The following is a 20,675-nucleotide window of genomic DNA, read 5'->3' as shown; positions in this document are numbered from 1 at the left end:
TAGAAAATAGGCTCCAACTTGATAAACAATAAATGGGACTACTACATATTACTCAGTAACTAGTTTCATTACATCTGAGATACATTGTGAGACTGTCTGGCTCAAGCTCAGACTGAGTACACAATTCAATTCTAACTGCATACTGTGAACTCTAAGAAAAATCACTGATGCACTAATACAGACTTCGGTGAACACACAAGGAAAACTCCTCTCAGGACCAGTTAGAAATATCCTGGCGAGTGGAGCTTATCCTGTAATAGAGTTTGCCTTTCAGGTACTGGCTGTTGTATACAACATGATGAATTGGCCTGGCCATGTAACCAGAATGTTTGATCCTTGATTACCCAGGGGTGTGTGGGTGTGACCTCATGGTAAGTGCTGTAAGGACACTTTGAAGATTTGGTTCAGGAGTTTTGACATCAGCTTCAAGTTGTGAGGGAAGGATGGCTGTACCTGGTACAACTGAATAAAAGGGCTTTCTCTGAATGGCAGTGAGAGGAAATTCAGAGGAAGCAGTTCATCTAAAACTCAACCCTCCGCAATAGCTTGTCTGATTTGCAGCAGAGCCTTAGCAATTGTCTACATACCCACTGGAATCCTAAGCAGTGCTCCATCTGGTGATATAGTCATTTATGCCTCAAAGGACAAACAAACAGACATACATGAATGTTATCAACCAGTTTAGTGCTTATGGCTTATCTGTAACTAATAAACATGTGGGCTACTGACTACTGTTTTACATACAAATGTTACCTATTCATTTATAAACATGCATTTATCTATTAATTTACGTGCTTCTTTATCTCTTTTGCATATTTGCACTGCACAATAATTTCTCCATCTACTCATTTTGTATCAATATATATCCATGTGAATGCCTACAATTTCACATCCATTAGTTTAGCACTCCAATCATTTTAGCCATCCTGATAGATACTGACATTGTTCAGCTACAGTTGGGAGAACAGACGTCTTGGAACTAACTGCAGCCTCTTGGGGCGAAAGGAAAAGTCACTGTGGTAAAGAACAGTTCACTGTTCAAATGTCCTATTAATTAGTCACATAACAATTCTCTCACTGAGATTCAACCCCATTGAGATGTGTTAGCTTCCCTCAATGATTTTCTTGAAATTTGTAAGTGTTAAGTGCTCCCTTGGTCCATTTGACAAGAGACACACTGTAACAGAGCTTGAATCAACATCAAAAACTGAAACTTGTTCTGCTGTTGCTCAGATCTGTCTGCCGAGGCTGTCTTGAAACTCTTTGGAGGACACTTTTTCACCTTCTGCAAGGTGTCTGGGTACGACAGAATGCTGCGGACGTTGGGAGGATCGTTGATGGAATTTATCGAAAATTTAGATGCCCTTCACAGTTACCTTGCTCTGTCATATCAGGTAATCCAGTTCTCACAGTGCTTTCCAAAGTTTGGGCTAAGCAAGGCTAATTGTATACAATTTGACCAGTAATTCATTGGACTGGCTTAATCTTTGCTAGGATATTTTTAGGTTTGAAATAACTATGTTTGAATTATGAAACTGTGCCAGCCAGATTTTTATAAGGCCTTTCACAACTTCAAGACATCACCTAAGTGTGTTTCGTGAGAGTGGTCGCTGTTGTGAGATTGGATACACATTTGCCAAAAAAGAGATCTGTGGATGCTGGGAATCAGAAACAAAATCAGAAATTGCTGGGAAAACTCTGCAGGTCTAGCAGCATCTGTAGAGAGAAAGCAGAGTTAACAGTTTGGGTCCAGTGACGTTCTTCACATTAGTTACTTGTATACCACAAACAGCAATAACTATCTAACTAGATGATCCGTTTTAGCACCATTATTTGAGCATTAAATATTGACCATAATGTCTTCTGAATATGGTCAAGGGTTGTTTTTTATCTACTCCAGAGGGGGCAAATGAGGGCTTGATTTAGCGTCCAATTCAAAGACAACACCTCTGACAATGCAGCACTCCCTCACCACTAAACTGGGTTAAAAAGCTGGTCTATGTGCACACACAATGCTGTTCGAGAGAGTTCCAAGATTTTGACCTGGTGACACTGAAGGAAAGTGAGATTTTTCCAAGCCAGGATGATATATGGCTTGGAGGGGAACTTGCAGGTAGTGATGTTCTATGTATCCACTGCCTTTGTTCTTCTTTATGATAATGGTTGTGGTAGGTGAATCGCAAAAGGTGAGTGTGCAGTGACATTACGTGATGAGGATGTCATATGGAATGTTGTTATTTGTTTCAAAGAGATTGGAATAATTGTAGAGGTTGTTGGTGAGACCACATCTGAGGCATTTTGGCATCCTTATTTGAGGAAGGACATACAATAATAGCATTAAAGTCAATTCAGTGAATGTTCACTCAACTGATTCCTGGGATAAAGATGTTGACTTTATGAGGAAAGGGTTGCCTTTCCAGCTTGGTTTGTTTCCATTGGGGTTTAGAAGACTGAGAGGTGACCTTATTGAAATGTCTTAGGCCCTGAGAGGGATTGACAGGGTGGATGCTGAGAGGAAGTTTCTTTTTGTGGGAGACATTAGAACTAGGGAACAATATTTAAAAATTAATCTCCGACGTAAGAGGAAGAAAAAGGAAAATCTTCCTCTCTGAGGGTCATTGCTCTGTGGAGCTCTCTTTCCCAGAGAGCAATGGAAACTGAATCATTGGTTATTCTTAGGGCAAAGATAGAGAGATAGATAGATAGATTCTTGACTGACAAAAGGACCAAAGGGGGTAACGTGCCCCAGAAATGGTAATGGTCTAAAAATCAATTTCTTGTGAGGATGTGATTAACAAGATGTATTATAAGTTATTAGATTACTTACACTGTGGAAACAGGCCTTTCGGCCCAACAAGTCCACACCGACCCGCCACCCAGACCCATTCCCGTACATTTAGCCCTTCATCTAACACTACGGTCAATTTAGCCTGGCCAGTTCGCCTAACCTGCACATTTTTGGATTGTGGGAGGAAATCCACGCAGACACAGGGAGAATGTGCAAACTCCACACAGAGAGTCGCCTGAGGCAGGAATTGAACCCAGGTCTCTGGCGCTATGAGGCAGCAGTGCTAACCACTGTGCCACCATGCCACCCACAAGGCCCACAATGTTATGAAGGAGACATTGTAGGAACCAACTAATTTCTGGGTGTGAACTTGCAAAACCACAGTAGATTAACTGCCAGGCAAAGTCGCAATATTGTATACACGTGGAGCCCATAAAGGGGAACTCACTCAAAAGCAGGGTAAACTTACAATATCCCCCTTTTCCAAAAGAAGGCTTAACCATGTACAATAAAAAGTGAGCCAATGTGTTTCTATATCACTTAGGTCATTTACCCATCGATCCAGATCTCATTATGGTGAGTTTATTTAGAGGTGCTTTGGTTTCCACAGCTCAGGGGGGAAACTGTCCATCCTTCCTGTTCCAAATGTCAATCTCTCCTTCCATGGACTGGAGCCCAAAGGTTGTTCACCCTGATGCACTTCAGCCAGGTTTCATACCCTGGATTCTTTGAATTCACTCAAAGTGATATCTCTCTGTTGTTTCAATATATTTCTCGCGCCTTCACAACCTGTTTCAATAACTGTCTCTTCAGCCTCTTCAATCGGTTTGTTTATTGGTTTTGGTGGGGCAGCCAGGTTTTTCACTAAATGTGCAGCTGTTTCAAAACTTTGTACAAAATAGCTCGAAAGTTCTCTCTTATGTGAACTTATTGGCCCGTTAGTTTAATTTCTATAGTGGGGAAAATGCTTAAAATTATAATCAAGGAAGAAATAGTGAGTTATCTGCATTTAAATTGTCCCAGCGGGCAGACACAGCACGGGTTCGTAAAAGGCAGGACATGTTTAACTATTTTATTGGAATTCTTTGAGGACATTATGAGGGTGGTGGACAACGGGGTCTAGTGGATGTGGTGTATCTGGATTTCCAGAAGGCATTCGACAAGGTGCCGCACAAAAGATTGCTGCATAAGATAAAGATGCTCAGTGTTATGGGTAATGTATTAGCATGGGTAGAAGATTGGTTAACTAACGGAAAACAAAGAGTGGGGATAAATGGATTTTTGTTGGTTGGCAATCAGTAGCTAGTTTTGGGATCAATGTTGGGACTGCAATTGTTTGCAATTTACAGAGATGATTTAGAGTTGGGGACCAAGTGTAGTCTGTCAAAGTTGGCAGATGACACTGAAATGAGTGGTAGACCAAAGTGTGCAGAGGAAACAGAAAGTCTGCAGAGGCATATGGATAAGTTAAGTGAGAGGGCAAGGGTCTGGGAGATGGAATACAATGTTGGTAAATGTGAGGTCATCCTTTTTGGTAGGAATAACAGCAAAATGGACTATTACTTAAATGGTGAAAAATTGCAGCATGCTGCTGTGCAGAGGGACCTGGGTGTCTCAGTGCATGAACCACGAAACGTTTGCTTGCAAGTGTAGCTGGTAATTAAGAAGGCAAATGGAATGGTGTCCTTCATTGCTAGAGGCATGGAGTTTGAAAATAAGGAGGTCATGCTTATGCTGTATACGGTGCTGGTGAGATCAGACCTGGAGTAATGTGTACAGTTTCAGTCTCCTTACTTGAGAAAGAATGTACTGGCACTGGAGGGGGTGCAAAGGAGTTCACTTGGTTGATTCCAGAGGTGAGAGGATTGGCTTATGAGGAGGGATTGTATAGACTGGAATTTAGAAGTATGAGGGGGAATCTTATAGAAATGTATAAAATTATGAAGGGAATAAATAAGATAGAAGCAGGGACATTGTTTCCACTGACAGGCAAAACTAAGATGTGGAGGTGCCAGTGTTGGACTGGGGTGGACAAAGTTAAAAATCACACAACATCAGGTTATAATCCAACAGGTTTATTTGGAAGTACAAGGTTTTGGAGCACTGCTCCTTCATCAGGTAGCTAGTGGAGCAGGATCATAAGACACAGACTTTATAGTAAAAGATCAAAGTGTCATACAACTGATGCAATATATTGAACAAATCTAGATTGCTTTTAAGTCTTTAATCACTTAGAATGGGGATGCAGGTTTCGATTTATTAATATGTAAATCCCAGAACTTCTTTCAAGTCATATTCCCAAGATAAGGTTTTATATAAAAAAAGGTGACATCTCACCTTAGATACTGCATTAAAGCTGTGAGGTTAGTGTCTGTCTGTATCCCAACCTTGAGTCGGATTGGGTGAAACTAGAACTAGGGGGCACAGTCTCAAAATAAGGGGAGGGATTATACCCAAAACGTCGACTTCTTCACCTCCCGATGCTGCCTGGCTTGCTGTGTTCTTCCAGACTTCTGCTTGTCTACCTCAAAATAAGTAGAAAGAGATTTAGGTTTGAGTGTAGGAGGAAAGTTTTCACCCAAAGGGTTGCGAATCTGTGGAATTCCCTGCCCAGTGAAACAGTTGTGGCTACCTCATTGGATGTTTTTAAGGCAAAGATAGATAGATTTTTGAACAGTAAAGGAATTAAGGGCTATGGTGAGAGGGCAGGTAAGTGGAACTCAGTTCACAAAAAGATCAGCCATGATCTTATTGAATGGTGGAACAGGTTCTCGGGGTCTGATGACCTACTCCTGCTCTTATTCCTTCTGTTCTTACAAACCAGTGTGGGTGATAAAAGCATGAATAAGCCCAGTGAGGGGATGCAGAAAATGAGGTAAGTGAGGGAGAGTGAGAGAATGAGGTCAGTGAGTGAGGGGGTGCAGGATGAGGCTAGTGAGGGAGAGGGGGGAGAGAACAATGCCTGTGAGGGGAAGGGAGAGGAGAGCTGGAGTTCTGTGAAGGAGAGGGTGGGGAGAGGCCTGTAGGAATAAAGAGGATGGAACCAGAGGCAGGGATGGTACTGGCTAACAGGAAGCAATGGGAGGAATGGTTTAAGAGATCATGGGGATAATTGCCAATGTCCACTCCTATAAACTCACACCAGGGCCTCTTGGGAACTGGGCAGGATTCAGCATCTAAGTGACGGCAGATGATTGACAGTGATATCCACCAATCTCAAACCACATTGAAGAGGTAATCAGACACTGCCCATCAGTAAACCACCAATCAGTGCTGAGGAAGATGGCAGGCACATTCGCTGGAGCCATGGTTTGTTCAACCAAACGTCTTGGAGAAAGATGGCTTACCTAACTCATGTGGCTTTGAGTGCAAATAAGGTATCCCACGTTTGTGAGAAGATTTGTAGCTCGGGTGCTCGTTGTTGTGGTTCTGTTCGCCAAGCTGGGAATTTGTGTTGCAGACGTTTCGTCCCCTGTCTAGGTGACATCCTCAGTGCTTGGGAGCCTCCTGTGAAGCGCTTCTGTGATGTTTCCTCCGGCATTTGTAGTGGTTTGGATCTGCTGCTTCCGGTTGTCAGTTCCAGCTGTCCGCTGCAGTGGTCGGTATATTGGGTCCAGGTCGATGTGCTTATTGATTGAATCTGTGGATGAGTGCCATGCCTCTAGTAATTCCCTGGCTGTTCTCTGTTTGGCTTGTCCTATAACACAAAACAACACAACCAGCTATCCTTAGTAGCCACACACACAGATGACAAGCAACATGAATTCGACTGGGACAACACTACTATTATAGGACAAGCCAAACAGAGAACAGCCAGGGAATTCCTAGAGGCATGGCACTCATCCACAGATTCAATCAAGAAGCACATCGATCTGGACCCAATATACCGGCCACTGCAGCGGACAGCTGGAACTGACAACCGGAAGCGGCAGATTCAAACCACTACAAATGCTGGAGGAAAGATCACAGAAGCGCTTCACAGGAGGCTCCCAAGCACTGAGGATGTCACCTAGACAGGGGACGAAACATTTGCAACACAAATTCCCAGCTTGGCAAACAGAACCACAACAAGGTAGCCCATGGCTGAAGCACACTCACTCATTTAAAACCCAGCTTAGCTGGTGGAAATGTCTCTTATTGGAACATGTGTACAAGTGAAAATAACCGAGGTGTTTAAATAGAAGATGGGTTTAACGTTGTGTGTTGCTCAGTAAAGTTTAAACAGGATAGAGGGTTCTGGATCCCGTGACAAATTTTAAAGAAAATGAAGCGGGATGACGTCAAAACGAAATGATGTGGTTGGTAACTGTTCCCTTCAATAACTGGGGCACCTAAAGGGCTGACAAATAGCTTGACTTATTCTGAGTGATGTCATCACATTATGTCTCACCTTCAACTACCACCCCCCAGACTGCTGCCATTGGTCACTCAACATGTCAATCATCCTTTCCTGGTCCTTTCAACCTGTTCCATGTTTGACGTTTGGGAATTTGGTCACTTTCCTCTGACCAGCTCACCAAATATTTGAAATATGACTTCTGCTTTGAATTCTGTGAGTCTGACATACTGCCATGTATCCTAATGCCCTGTATTTAAAGACTAGCATCCTATTTGGTTTGTGACTCTCATAAGGACTTCATAAGGCCAGTTTAAAGCCTCGTTTAGTTGTAGTGCAGACAGAACTATCATATCTTACAGGAAAACAATTCCCTTCTTTTTAATCCCCTCTGTAGCATGCAGCTGAATATCTCATTCCATTGAAAATGCAGCTTGCTAGTTGACCCGAATCAAATAAGGAGCCAATTATGAAATTTTCTTGAGAGAATGGAAGAACAATTTCACCACTGGCTTACATCAAGAAATATAAACACATGACACAAAAACACTCACACAAACACAGGTATGAACTTTAAAAGGGAGAGAATGCCAGGGCCAGATAGGAAAATTAAAAACGAGCATTGTAGGCCTTAAAGTGTCCTAGCTATTTTAGATTTTAACCTGACACCATGGTTATTTAATTGACATTTTGGATACACATCAGTGGCAAATATTGCAAATATCTATGAATTCTTGATGAATGGGTATCTCCCCAATTTGCTTTATCGTTGCGTTGAGTTCTTCAAGAGATACTGAGGGAAAACAGGAAGAGTAAGAGAGGGAGACATACGCACACACGCACATACACACGTACAAGCATGCGCACATGCACACTATAGCCTACCCCCATTTCAGTTACACATCTATCTTTCTCCCTGTTGCTCTGCCAAAGCAACTGCTTAAAATATACTTCAATCATGAATCACTGTGTCTGCGATCATTGTTGGTGGGCGGCACGGTGGCACAGTGGTTAGCACTACTGCCTCACAGCGCCAGAGACCCGGGTTCAATTCCCGCCTCAGGCGACTGACTGTGTGTAGTTTGCACGTTCTCCCCATGTCTGTGTGGATTTCCTCCGGGTGCTCCGGTTTCCTCCCACAGTCCAAAGATGCGCAGGTCAGGTGAATTGGCCATGCTAAATTGCCTGTAGTGTTAGGTGAAGGGGTAAATGTAAGGGAATGGGTCTGGGTGGGTGCACTTTGTGGGTCGGTGTGGACTTGTTGGGCCGAAGGGCCTGTTTCCACACTGTAAGTAATCTAAGTAAATCTAAGCTGGATAATCTATGGGTTTTATCTCCAAAAAATGCATCTTTTCCACAAAGGTATTAATCAAACAGAAGGTAAACAATCTAAGTTTCAATGTTCATTGAAAACATTAATTTTGACTCAAGTTGTCCTTGTTTATCCCAGATAAAAGTAAAATACTGACAGAAACCTAAAATAAAATCAAAATAGTACTGGAGAAACTCAGCAGGTCTGGCAGCATCATGGAGAGAGAAACAAAGTTAATGTTTCGAGTCTAGTATGACTCTTCTTCAAGATTCTCCAGTACTTTCTGTCTTTTTTTGTTTATTCCATATTGGTTTGACAAAGTTAGCTACACTTATCATGCAGCAATTTTCAGTCAATGTTAATAGCTCACTCCAAGCCATTTTAACCAAGGAAGGTCCCAGGTTTTAAAATCATGTGACAGTCGTTGAAAATTGATTGTCGGTATTTTTCCATCATTGTTGATTTCACCAGTTTCCTCACCTCTCCTCCCCCCCCCACCTCATCCCAGATCCAACCCTCCAACTCGACACCTCTCTCTTGAACTGTCCTACCTGTCCATCTTCCTTCCCACCTATCTGCTCCACCCTCTGCTCTGACCTATCCCCATCACCCCTCACCTTCATCTACCTAGCATCTTTCAAGCTACCTCCCCCCAGTCCCAGCCCCCTCCCATTTATTTATTAGCCCTCTTGGCACCCCACCCCTCCACCAACATTCCTGGTGAAGAACTTATGCCCGAAACGTCGACTCTCCTGCTCCTTGGATGCTGCCTGACCGGCTGAGCTTTTCCAGCACCACACGTTTTGACTCTGATCTCCAGTATTGGCAGTCCTCACTTTCTCCTGTATTTTTTCACTGCTAAGTCAAAAGTCATGCAACCCATTTTGTTTGGACTGACTCTCTGAATGAGCCATTGAGTTAGCCCCCCTCCACAGCAACATCCCCATGAACCCAGAGTCAAAACATGGGCCTTTTTGTTTCTGCTCTGAAAAACAAATATTGTCTGTCAGAATGAATAAATCGACCGATAAAAATTTCAGTTCCGTTTGATTACCAGGAGATGAAAGCACCATCTTTTCGAGTGGAAAGGAGGGAAGGTGGAGAGATGTGGCTTCATTACTATTCTGAGAGAAGAGGGCTCTGCCATATAGTTCCAGGTAAATGCTTTTATTCACAGGTAACCCAGCTTTCAATTGTCAGTAAGATTATAAGTACTTCCTATGTGTTGCGTAGTTAACGATTATGTGCGGATTGGAACAGAAGTAGGCCATTCAGCCCTTCAAGCCTCTTCCACTCTTCAATCAGATTGTGTCTAATCTGCCGTGATCAACAGATAGTTCCCAGAGCAGTTACTTGCTGTGTTTTCCACTCACTCTTCATGTTATTTCTGGTTCAAAGTTTTCTCAGGGCTGCTTTGGCTCCCCATAATGTAACTTCAGCAGAAGAGAGACAAATTCCTGTTTGTTTCTTAATTCACACGGGTTTTTTCAACTGACCGCATTTTGCCTCACAACGGGAAGCTGAGCCACAGGTCAAGCCTTTTGAAGAATTTTCAAAATCAGACGTGGTGGGGATGCTGGATGGTTTGTGATAATATTTTTTCCCTTATGATAATGTGTACTGTCTGGACGTCATTATGCTTTAGCTTCCCTACAGTGTGGAAACAGGCCCTTTGGCCCAACAAATCCACACCGACCCTCCGAAGAGTAACCCACCCAGAGCTACTTCCCTCTGACTAATATACCTAATACCATGGGCAATTTAGCCTGGCCAATCCACCTGACCCGCACATCTTTGGACTGTGGGAGAAAACCGGAGCAGCCGGAGGAATCCCACGCAGACACGGGGAGAATGTGCAAACTCCACACAGTCAGTTGCCCGAGGCTGGAATCGAACCTGGGTCAGTGGCGCTGTGAGGCAGCAGTGCTAACCACTGAGCCACCATGCCACCCTTTATGAAACCTTTATGAAACCAACTACTTACCGTGGGGTAGATTGTCATCTGTACACTTTTCTGTCAGCCGTTGCCTGGATACTGCTCAGAGGGTGAGGAGCAGTACATCTCTCTTACTGTACACAGACAGAAAGAAAGACTGCCAGATAGAGAATTGATTTCCTGTTGCTGGAGTGTTGGTCAAGTTTGTGTATTCAAGTAGCTGGGAGAAAACTCAGACTGGCTCTGTAGCAAACATACCTATCTCCTTGTTCAGCTTTTCTGTCCTTAGTCAGCCCAATGACCCATTGTGCCAAGGGGAGGAAAGTTCCATAACTACCACAGTAATGTCAAATTAAATCCTATCACTGTTTGTTTTGGACGTCTGTACTCCAGGGATCATACAGGCTGTAGCTAAAGACTTCTTTGACACGGAGGTGGAGATGGAAATCCTTAAACAGTCAGAAGAGGATGAAGGCATGGAGAGAATGGAGCATGTGGTTTTTCTCGTTGTCCAGAAGAGGCTGCCAGAGCGATGGAGGGACAGACCAGGAAGAAGCACACGGTCTGAGGAAATCAAGCTGGATAAACAGGTAGGTTTTACAAATTGTGCAGCAAAACTGCAGCAAATCTTCAAAGACTTAGAGACTGCACACAGAAGCAATTGCTTAGCTTTGTAAAATCCTCGAGCTTTTTAAAATCATACAGTGATGCGGATAAATCCTGCCTATTATTCCTGTATGACCTCTTTTGTAAAGCTACTCCATTGGTCCCATTCACTGTCTTGCCCCACAGGTCTGAAAGTGGTCCTTTTACAAGTTACTTTTGAAGGTTACAATTGGATCTGTTTCCAAGAACCTTCACAGAAATGAATCACACATCATTATAACTGCTCACATAGTGTAACAGTTCCTTAAAAATAGCAGAGAGGAATTTGTTATGAGTGCATTAAAGGTCTGTGTATAAATTCCCATAGAGGCTGATAACCTTTAAATGGAGACTAATTGTCCAGTGACTAATGGAAATGACCGAACAATACGATTTTGAGATGTTGACTGTAATAAACTAAGTCCAGTACCATCTAAACCTGACTTAACGCTGTGAATCCTTTATTAATGTGCATCCGATGGAAAGAGATTTTCTGCTTCTCCAACAAATAGAGTTTCTGACTCTGTGTGGATGTTCTTTTAGAAGCTGTATTACTCATCCTTCCACCTTCAACAACCTTGTCCCCTAATCCTGCCATTGGCCATCTAATATATCAATCACTGTGACACCCACCTTCCTTTCCAAGTCAGAAAGTGAACCAATTCTTTAAAACCTGATTAGATAACTGGCAACTGCTGTAAAATTGCCCCTCTCTGCTCCTCCTCCTTCCACTATTGTCAATAAATAAAAATCAAAAGGAAGTTTAAACATGGGCGGCACGGTGGCACAGTGGTTAGCACTGCTGCCTCACAGCGCCTGGAGACCCGGGTTCAATTCCCGACTCAGGCGACTGACTGTGTGGAGTTTGCACGTTCTCCCTGTGTCTGCGTGGGTTTCCTCCGGGTGCTCCGGTTTCCTCCCACAGTCCAAAGATGTGCGGGTCAGGTGAATTGACCATTCTAAATTGCCCATAGTGGTAAGGGGTAAGGGATAATGTAGGGGTATGGGTGGGTTGCGCTTCGGCGGGTCGGTGTGGACTTGTTGGGCCGAAGGGCCTGTTTCCACACTGTAAGTAATCTAATCTAATCATGTAATCTAATCTAATCCATATATTCTTCAAGCCCTGATCATTTTCTCTCAGCTTGTCCACCACATACCCAGTATAAGGTGCTAATACAAATAGCTAGCACTAACTTGACCAGATTAACCAGCATGCAATAGGGGTGGCAAGATAATAGCATGAGAAATTGCCATGTAGACAGATACTGGAAACCAAGCCTCCAGCTGCAACCATACAAGAGAAGATAACCTGATACCATGCTCCAGACAGGTCGGTGATTAGCATAAGAAATATCTTGACCAAATTATTCACAGAGCTAATAGTAAAAAGTGACCATAGACACACACAGAGATGTATAAGGAGGCTCTGATGGTATAAGAGAGGAAAGAGTTGGCATAATGATAACGAGAATCTAGAACCAACAGTCGTAAAATGGATGACCCTTAGTCAGGGAGTCAGAGAAGACAGTGAGTGTCTGGGAACAGTTCTCAACCCGAGGACCCTAGGTCAGGGAACTAGCGAACGATATTCTCTAGGCCAGAGCCTGATCTCCTTTGCTTTTTACTGGGGCTATTCTGCGCAAGTAGTAAGGCCTGGACATTTATGACTGTAACAAAATAGTGTAATATAACAGATATTGCCTCTGAGTATTTATCTGATTACTGTAGTTTCACTTTGAGTTAAGAAATATTACTGAAACGTACAATACCAGGGTTTTGAATCCTTATTCCGAGATTCTGGTAGTGTTCTCTCAGTTACCCTCGGGCTATGGAATAACCTGACTGAGAAATTCACTTATTCATTGTAGAGCCACCCAGCATCTGTCACATTGACCTCTGGTCAAGTTGAAAATCATTCCCAGGAAACATAAAAGCATTCCAAATCATCGTTGCAGAAACTGATTCCATTTTTTTATTGTGTACCCAGGAGATTGAGAAGTATTTGAATAAGATGAAGCAGAAATATCAGGCACTGTCTCACTGCTCAGTGAAGAAGTCACACTGGGACATTCTCAGAAGGGTTGTGACATTTGACCAAGGTAGGTTACCTTATGTATCATAGCTATGTATAATTGACCATTGACGGAGAACTTTCAGAGGAATTCCCATGGGCAGTCCTTCCTTTCTCTGAATTACTCATATTTCCCGACTTTTATGGTTCAAGTTATTTTGTTAAAGAAACCTCTGGCAACATATTTGATATTACTAAGGCTTTAAGAGGCCTATTTTGACCTTTTTATAAAGAAAGGTTTTAAGACAGAGGTGCCAAGATGTCTATTGAAAATCCATAAAATTAACAGCTTGTGGGGTCTTGAGTTTTTTTTTTAGTTGGAACAATAGAAGCAGCCTGAATGGGTGGGGTGAAGCTCCCACAGAACCAGGATTTTTTAGTTCTAGCTTTTCAGTATCTGTTTCTGGGATCTTGAAGCTGGGTTTGGAAGCTGCAGTATATCTCTCTCTGCTACTCTCTCTCTCAAAATGTTGATGTTTTTCCTCCTGGCCTAGAGATGTATGTGTGAACTAATCTGTTTTCTGAATTGGCCTTTTACCAACTATGTGTTTATGGGGTGTTACTATATCAGAACAGTTACGGTTTAGTAGCTAACTAATCTATTATTCTGTTTAGTTTTCCAGTAGAGTAACAGCTAAGCCAATTTTTTTCTTCTATTTTTCATTTCTTTTGGTGTATTTGAACTACAGAGTATGAATAAATCACGTTTTGCTTCATGTCAAGTTGTTTGACCAATTGAGTTGCATCTGGAATACAGCACCTTTAAAATAAGAAAAGGATAGAGTCTAGACTACTTTCTCAATATACCTTGAAGGGGTCTGGTCTAGAGAACAGACTTCTACCTACTCAACCCTATTTCCACAACTCTTTATATCTCTTTACTTCAAATTGAGGAAGAAACTCAGTGGGGGTGGTGGGGGGGGTGGGGGTGGGGGGAGAGGGATAGGGGGTGTTTGGGAAGGCAAAAGAGACTGGTTTTAGGGATTCCTGGATGAGGAATGACTGGAGAGGAAAAGAGAGCCTGAGGTGGAGAGAGACTGCAGGGGGAATGAATTGAGGTTAGACTCAATGGAGAGATTGGGAGAGGGAGAAAGATATACTGAGCAGAAAGAGAGGCAGACTTGGTGGTGGAGAATGAGAAACCGGGAGTGAGAGAGTGAGAGTTATAGTTGGCGGGCAGAGAGGTAGTCTCAGGGGGAGAGACTGGGGCCAATACTGGGTGCGGAGGGAGGGATGGCAGAGGGAAATCTTGGGGAAGGACCAGAGGTGAGAGATGGGTTGGAGAGGAGTAGGGAAAGGGAGAGACTGTGAGGGTGAGAGAAAGAAACAGAGAGTGGGGGATAAGCAATGGATAAAGACTGTGGGGATAGATAGAGATTGAGACTGGACATGGACAATGAAGATAAACGGAGAGAAATAACTGGGGACAGTAAAAAGGAGGGCGCGATAACTAAATAATTCTAGATATAAAATGCCTTTCACTGCTGTACTGGTTTACAACTAACAAGTTAGACCTGTTGGATTAACCTGTTTTCCGTTTAAACAGTTGTGTCTGCTGGTATGGGGGCAGATGTTCATAGGCAAAGGAACGGCTAGAAAATGGGAAGCCTTTAAAAATGTAATAGCGAGAGTCCAGAAACACGATATTCCTGTTAGGGTGAATGAAAAGGCTGGTAGGTGAAGGGATGAGTAGGGAAAATGAGGGTTTGGTTAAGAAGAAGAAGGAAGCATCTGTCAGCTATAGACAGGATCGATCGCGTGGATCCTTAGAAGAGTATACAAGCAGTAGGATTATACTTAAGAGGGAAATCAGGATGGCAAAAAGGGGACATGAGATAGCTTTGGCAAATAGAGTGACGGAAAATCCAAAGGGATTTTATAAATACATTAAGGACAAGAAAGGAACGAGAGATAGAATAAGGCCCCCTCAAAGATCAGCATGACAGCTAATGTGTGAAACCACAGGAGATGGGGAGACACTAAATGAGCATTTTGTGTCTGTGTTCACTTTGGAGAAGGATATGGAAGATATAGAATGTGGGGAAATAGATGGTGACATCTTGAAAAATATCAATATTATAGAGGAGAAGATGCTGGATGTCTTGAAATGCATAAAAGTGGATAAATCCCCAGGACCTGATCAGGTGTACCATAGAGCTCTGTGGGAAGCTAGGGAAGTGATTGCTGGGCCCCTTGCTGAGATATTGCCTAGAATCCCTACAGTGTGGAAACAGGCCCTTCAGCCAAACAAGTCTAAACCAATCCTCCAAAGAGTAATCCACCCAGACCCACTCCCCCACTAGTCTACATTTAGCCCAGGCTAATGCACCTAACCTATACATCCCTGAACACTATGGACAATTTACCTGACCTGCACATCATTTGGATTGTGGGAGGAAAATGGAGCACCCAGAGGAAACCCACACAGACATGGGGAGAATGTGCAAACCCCACACAGAGTGTTGCCTGAGGCTGGAATAGAATCCAGGTCCCTGGCACTGTGAGGCAACAGTGATAACCACTGAGCCACCATGTGACCCCATTGATAGCAGCATTGTAACATCAATAGTCACTGGTGAGGTGCCAGAAGACTGGAGGTTGGCTAATGTGGTGCCACTATTGAAAAAAGGTGGTAAGGAAAAGCCAGGGAACTGTAGACCAATGAGCCTGACATCGGTGGTGGGCAAGTTGCTAGAGGGTATCCTGAGGGACAGGATGCACATGTACTTGGAAAGGCAAAGTCCAACTCAGGATAGTCAGCATGGCTTTGCATATGGGAAATCATGTCTCACAAAGTTGATTGAGTTTGTTGAAGAAGTAACAAAGAAGATTGATGAGGGCAGAGCAGTAGATGTGATCTATATGGAATTCAGTAAGGCGTTCGACAAGGTTCCCCATGGAAGACTGGTTAACAAGGTTAGATCTCATGGAGTACAGGGAGAACTAGTCACTTAGATACCGAACTGGTTCAAAGGCAGAAGACTGAGGGTGGTGGTGGAGGGCTGCTTTTCAGTTGGGACCAGTGGTTGCCACAAGGATCGGTGATGGGTCCACTGCTTGTCATCATATGTATAAATGATTTGAATATGAACATAGGAAGTATAGTTAATAAGTTTGCAGACGACACCAAAATTGGAGGCATAGTGGACAGTGAAGAAGGTTACCTCAGAGTTCAATGAGATCTTGATCAGATGGGCCAATGGGCTGAGGAGTGGCAGATGGAGTTTAATTTAGGTAAATGTGAGGTGCTGCATTTTGGAAAAGCAAATCAGAACAGGACTTATGCACTTAATGGTAAGGTCCTGGGGAGTGTTGCTGAACAAAGAGACCTTGGGGTGCAGGTTCGTATCTCCTTGAAAGTGGAGCCACAGGTAGATAGAATAGTGAAGAAGGCATTTGGTATGCTTTCCTTTATTGGTCAGAGCATTGAGTATAGGAGTTGTGAGGTCATGTTGCAGTTGTACAGGACATTGGTTAGGCCACTTTTGGAATATCGTGTGCAATTCTGGTCTCCTTCCTATTGGAAGAATGCTCTGAAACTTGAAAGGATTCAGAAAAGATTCATGGAAATCTTGCCAGGGTTGGTGGGTTTGAGCAATAGAGAGAGATTGAATAGGCTAAGATTGTTTTCCCTGGAGTGTCAGAGGCTATAGACGTTTATAAAATCATGAGGGGCATGTTTAGGATAAACAGACAAGGGCTTTTCTCTGGGGTGGGGGAAGTCCAGAACTAAAGGGCATAGCTTTAGGGTGAGAGGGGAAGATTTGAAAGGAGCTGAAGGGACAACATTTTCACGCAGAAGGTGGTACGTGTATGAAATGAGCTGCCAGAGGAAGTGGTGGAGGCTGGTACAATTACAGCATCTAAAAGGCATCTGGATGGGTATATGAATAGGAAGGGTTTAGAGGGATATGGGCCAAGTGCTGGAAAATGGGACTAGATTAGGTTAGGTAATCAGGTCAGCATGGATGAGTTGGAGCTAAGGGTCTGTTTCGGTGCTGCACATCTCCATGACACTAGGGTTCTATTTATTTCCAGCTGCCTCTGGTTCAAGTAATGCAAGTGACAGCTGGTCACTGTTTGATCAGTTAATGGGTCCTTGTTAAAGTGAGCTGAAGGATATTGGTGCCAACTGATAATCCCAATTACTTTTCTGCTGACCAGGTAGAAATACCAGTCAATTCACACCCTTCCAGTTGATAATTTCAACTAGTTCTATTGAACGTTCCTATCCAACTTTGGCATAGTCCTTGCCTTGAGCACTAATTCAGTAAATTCCAGTCTCATAACTCTCTAAAACTAGCCACACTCTTTCATTCTTAAGTATTAACTATTGGAAGCAAACTGCTGTCCAATCCTTTCACCCTTATAGTATATCAGTCGTTTTATCCTTTAAGCTAAAATGTTCCAATGAAAATGACCCTATTTTTCATGCCTTTATATTAGTATCTCCCTATAATGGCTGATAGTGGCACTTTAAATCCAGTCAATAACTTGTTAAAGTGCAGCCAGTGGCACATAAGAAGGACAGTACTATTTTGACCACTGTCCTGAGATGAAGCAATGGCTGTAAATCTATATTTTTGGTGTGATCAATCAGGCTGAAATATTAATGGTAAACTGGGAGAATTCCTTCCCTTGTTTGTGTGATGGCGTGGAATTTATAATGATCCTTCGTTACTATCGCAATGGGAAGCCCAACTGCAATTCAGTTTGTTGTTAGGTCCAAAGGCCATTTTGAGCTCTGACCTGAGAATTCGATTCTGATTTGCAAAACTGGCTGTCTCTCCATCTGCAAACTGTTCCACTACAGTCATTGCTTATTGAAAAGCTAAGCTTTTCACTTGTAATTAATTCTTCTATACATATAAAAAAATGGAATTGTACAGAAGGGTGCAATAATTGTTCATGCGTTCCTATTACTAGGTAACTTGCTATGTTCTTTCGAGCCAGTTTACCCAGAGAGGCTCTGGATGGACACAAAAGCTTTCTGTGATGCATTTCCTTTTCACATTGTCTTTGATGAGGAGGTAAGAATCTCTTTGCCGTTCCTGGGCAAGATTATTGCCTGAGATTCAGAAATTGAAATTCCTTAGGATATTACAATGTAGGGGGGATATAATTGGCATGGAGTTGGAGAAGAGGCCTGGAATCCATGGAAACAGTCTAGTTGAGTATGTAGATGAATTACAGGATTTTCATGCATTTGGAAAGGCAGGCACTAATTTGGGATAGTCAGCATGGCAGTTATGGGAGTCAGTTCATGCAAATGTGTCATAGTACACATCCTCTAACTGAAACCCCTACTGACCCCACCGCACATTATGCCATCTATGAGATGCATACCATCCACTTGCCAAGTGGCCTCTCACAGTGCCTTCCAACCCTTTACTACTTAGAAGGACAAGGGCAGCAGAAATGATGTATGGTGAATTTGCTATGGGTGATGATCAGAAATGTGGCGAAGGAGGCATTGAGAAAATCAAGTCATTTCACAATGAGTAGAGAGTCTGGACCCACCATGTCCAATAACAGGTAGCATTTCATCTGGTGCATGTTCAGACTTCATATTGTTGCAGAGGAAACTCTGAGTGACCAGTGAAGAACTCGCACTGACATTAAATTTGTTAGGCCTTCATTGAACAAAAGCAAGGTTGGGAATTTGTCATGGATGAAAACGGGTTAGTCCCAAATGCCACTCATTTGGTCAGTTTGTACTTTTATGCACAACAATGGCAATAAATTTTTACTTTTGTAAACCAGGACGTGCTTTGGGTCTGTATTACACTCGACCTTGAGGTTGCTGATTACAACTCTATTTTAAAGGTACATTGTATTCCTCAGGACCAAGATTCAAGATAGATTCTCGTTAGGCAGCGGGATCAACAAAACAAGGGTTAGCCAGCAGGATGGGACTGTGGAATTCAAAGCACATATAGATCAGCTCTGACTTTATTGAACAGCAGAGCAGGCCTGAGGGGCTGAGTGGTCTCCCTCCATTCCTATTTTGCATGTTCATTTCTTTCTTTCTCTCACCAACTGTTGAATTTTCTCTTTTATAACAACCAAGGCTGACTTTACAGTGTGATAGTCAGGGAATGTCTGCACAGTTGGAGGTCCTATCTGTTGGAGAAGGTGTAAAACTGAGACTAGATTGAAAAAGAAAGTTGTTTTAGATTAATATTCAGTGGACTTTGAATGAGAAGAGGGGAACTCTCCACATTGTCCTGGTCATTATTAATCCTCAACCAGCATCACAAAATGACCACAGTGCAGCTGAGAAAATTGGCTGCTGCATTTCTTACATTACAGCGATAATTATAGCAAGACAAAGCTTCCTTCATTGTAAAGCACTTTGGGATATTTTAAGGTGGGGAAAAGAGCAAGTTTTTTTATTTCTCCTAAAGTGAATGATATGAGTGTTGATTGTGAGACTTGATTTTGATGAATATTCTCTGTGAGCATTAGTTGACCATGCACACAGGTTGGTACCTAAATGTTATCTTATCATTTGGAAACTATTGGATAGATAAAGGAACATTCAGACCTTATCATGTCTCCGTTAAAAAAAAACATAGCCGCTTACACGAGGCAATCTAACACTCAAGTTATACCGTTGTTGTTAAAAACATTTTTCTGATGAAGGGATTTTGCCAAAACATTGATTTTCCTGCTCCCGGGATGCTGCCTGACCTGCTGTGCTTTTCCAGCACCACTCCAAACTTGACTCAAATACATTGCACCAGAGAAGAGAGTTATAAAAAAGAAGGAAGGATAGAATTGCATTTATATTGCACCTTGCTCAACCTCAATGTCTCCAGAATCATTTCGCAATGAGTGAAATACTTTGTTGAAATGTGGTTGTTGTTGTAATGGAGGGAAATGTGCCAGACAATTGGCCTGTGCAGTTGCCCCACAAATGGTCATCAGAGAAGTGACCATGTTGTCATGGCACAGAGAGGTCTTCACTGTTCTTCTTTGAAACAGTGCCGCCATGGGAGCTCTCACAGTGGTTGAGAGGGCAGGCCGGAGCTTGGTTTAACACCACATTGAAAGGACAGCCCCTCTGACTATGCAGATGTGCTGGCTGGAGTGTCAGCTTACATTACACTTTTATCTTCCTTGAGTGGGGCTTGAGTCTGTGACCTCCTGGTTCAGTGATGAGAGTACCACCACTGAGAAATGGCTTGTTTAAATTAAATGATGCTAGATTAACATGTTGATCTGTGGTTTTGTTGTTGCTGAGCTATCCCGATAGCCCCCATTATGATGGTCTTGCTTACTTGAGCAAAAAGTTGTGACACTATCTCCAAATTGAAAAGTACCAACTAATGTGAATCTATTTTTGCTTAGCTAAAGGTCAAGCAGGCGGGAGTGAATATTCAGAAGCATGTACCGGGACTACAGGCAATGAACATTCGATTTGATGACTACTTCACAATCACCCATCCAGCAGTGTCTTTTACTATCTCCAGCATTCGAAAGTTTATCAACAGTCAGTTTGTACTGAAAACACGGACAGAAATGATGCCACGGTCTTGGCAAACTCAACCAATTCTGAAACTCCGAGGTACAGATGTTCAGAGT

At 42.8% G+C, this 20,675-nt stretch overlaps 1 protein-coding gene across 1 annotated transcript in view; it reads left to right on the top strand.

The window, feature by feature from the left end:
• The window catches only part of gucy1b2 (guanylate cyclase 1, soluble, beta 2), a 45,836-nt gene that overhangs the window by 13,634 nt on the left and 11,527 nt on the right, over window positions 1–20,675 (top strand). Inside the window, exons 4-9 of the mRNA XM_060833258.1 lie at window positions 1,234–1,394; window positions 9,494–9,593; window positions 10,766–10,962; window positions 13,005–13,116; window positions 18,015–18,118; window positions 20,442–20,658. Of these exons, the coding sequence (XP_060689241.1) occupies window positions 1,234–1,394; window positions 9,494–9,593; window positions 10,766–10,962; window positions 13,005–13,116; window positions 18,015–18,118; window positions 20,442–20,658 (891 nt within the window). The remainder of the gene's footprint in view (window positions 1–1,233; window positions 1,395–9,493; window positions 9,594–10,765; window positions 10,963–13,004; window positions 13,117–18,014; window positions 18,119–20,441; window positions 20,659–20,675) is intronic.

Source organism: Hemiscyllium ocellatum, chromosome 12, assembly GCF_020745735.1.
Source record: "Hemiscyllium ocellatum isolate sHemOce1 chromosome 12, sHemOce1.pat.X.cur, whole genome shotgun sequence".
Taxonomy (NCBI): domain Eukaryota; kingdom Metazoa; phylum Chordata; class Chondrichthyes; order Orectolobiformes; family Hemiscylliidae; genus Hemiscyllium; species Hemiscyllium ocellatum.
The sequence above is the reverse complement of the archived record's forward strand: the minus strand, read 5'-3'. Positions and strand labels throughout refer to the sequence as shown.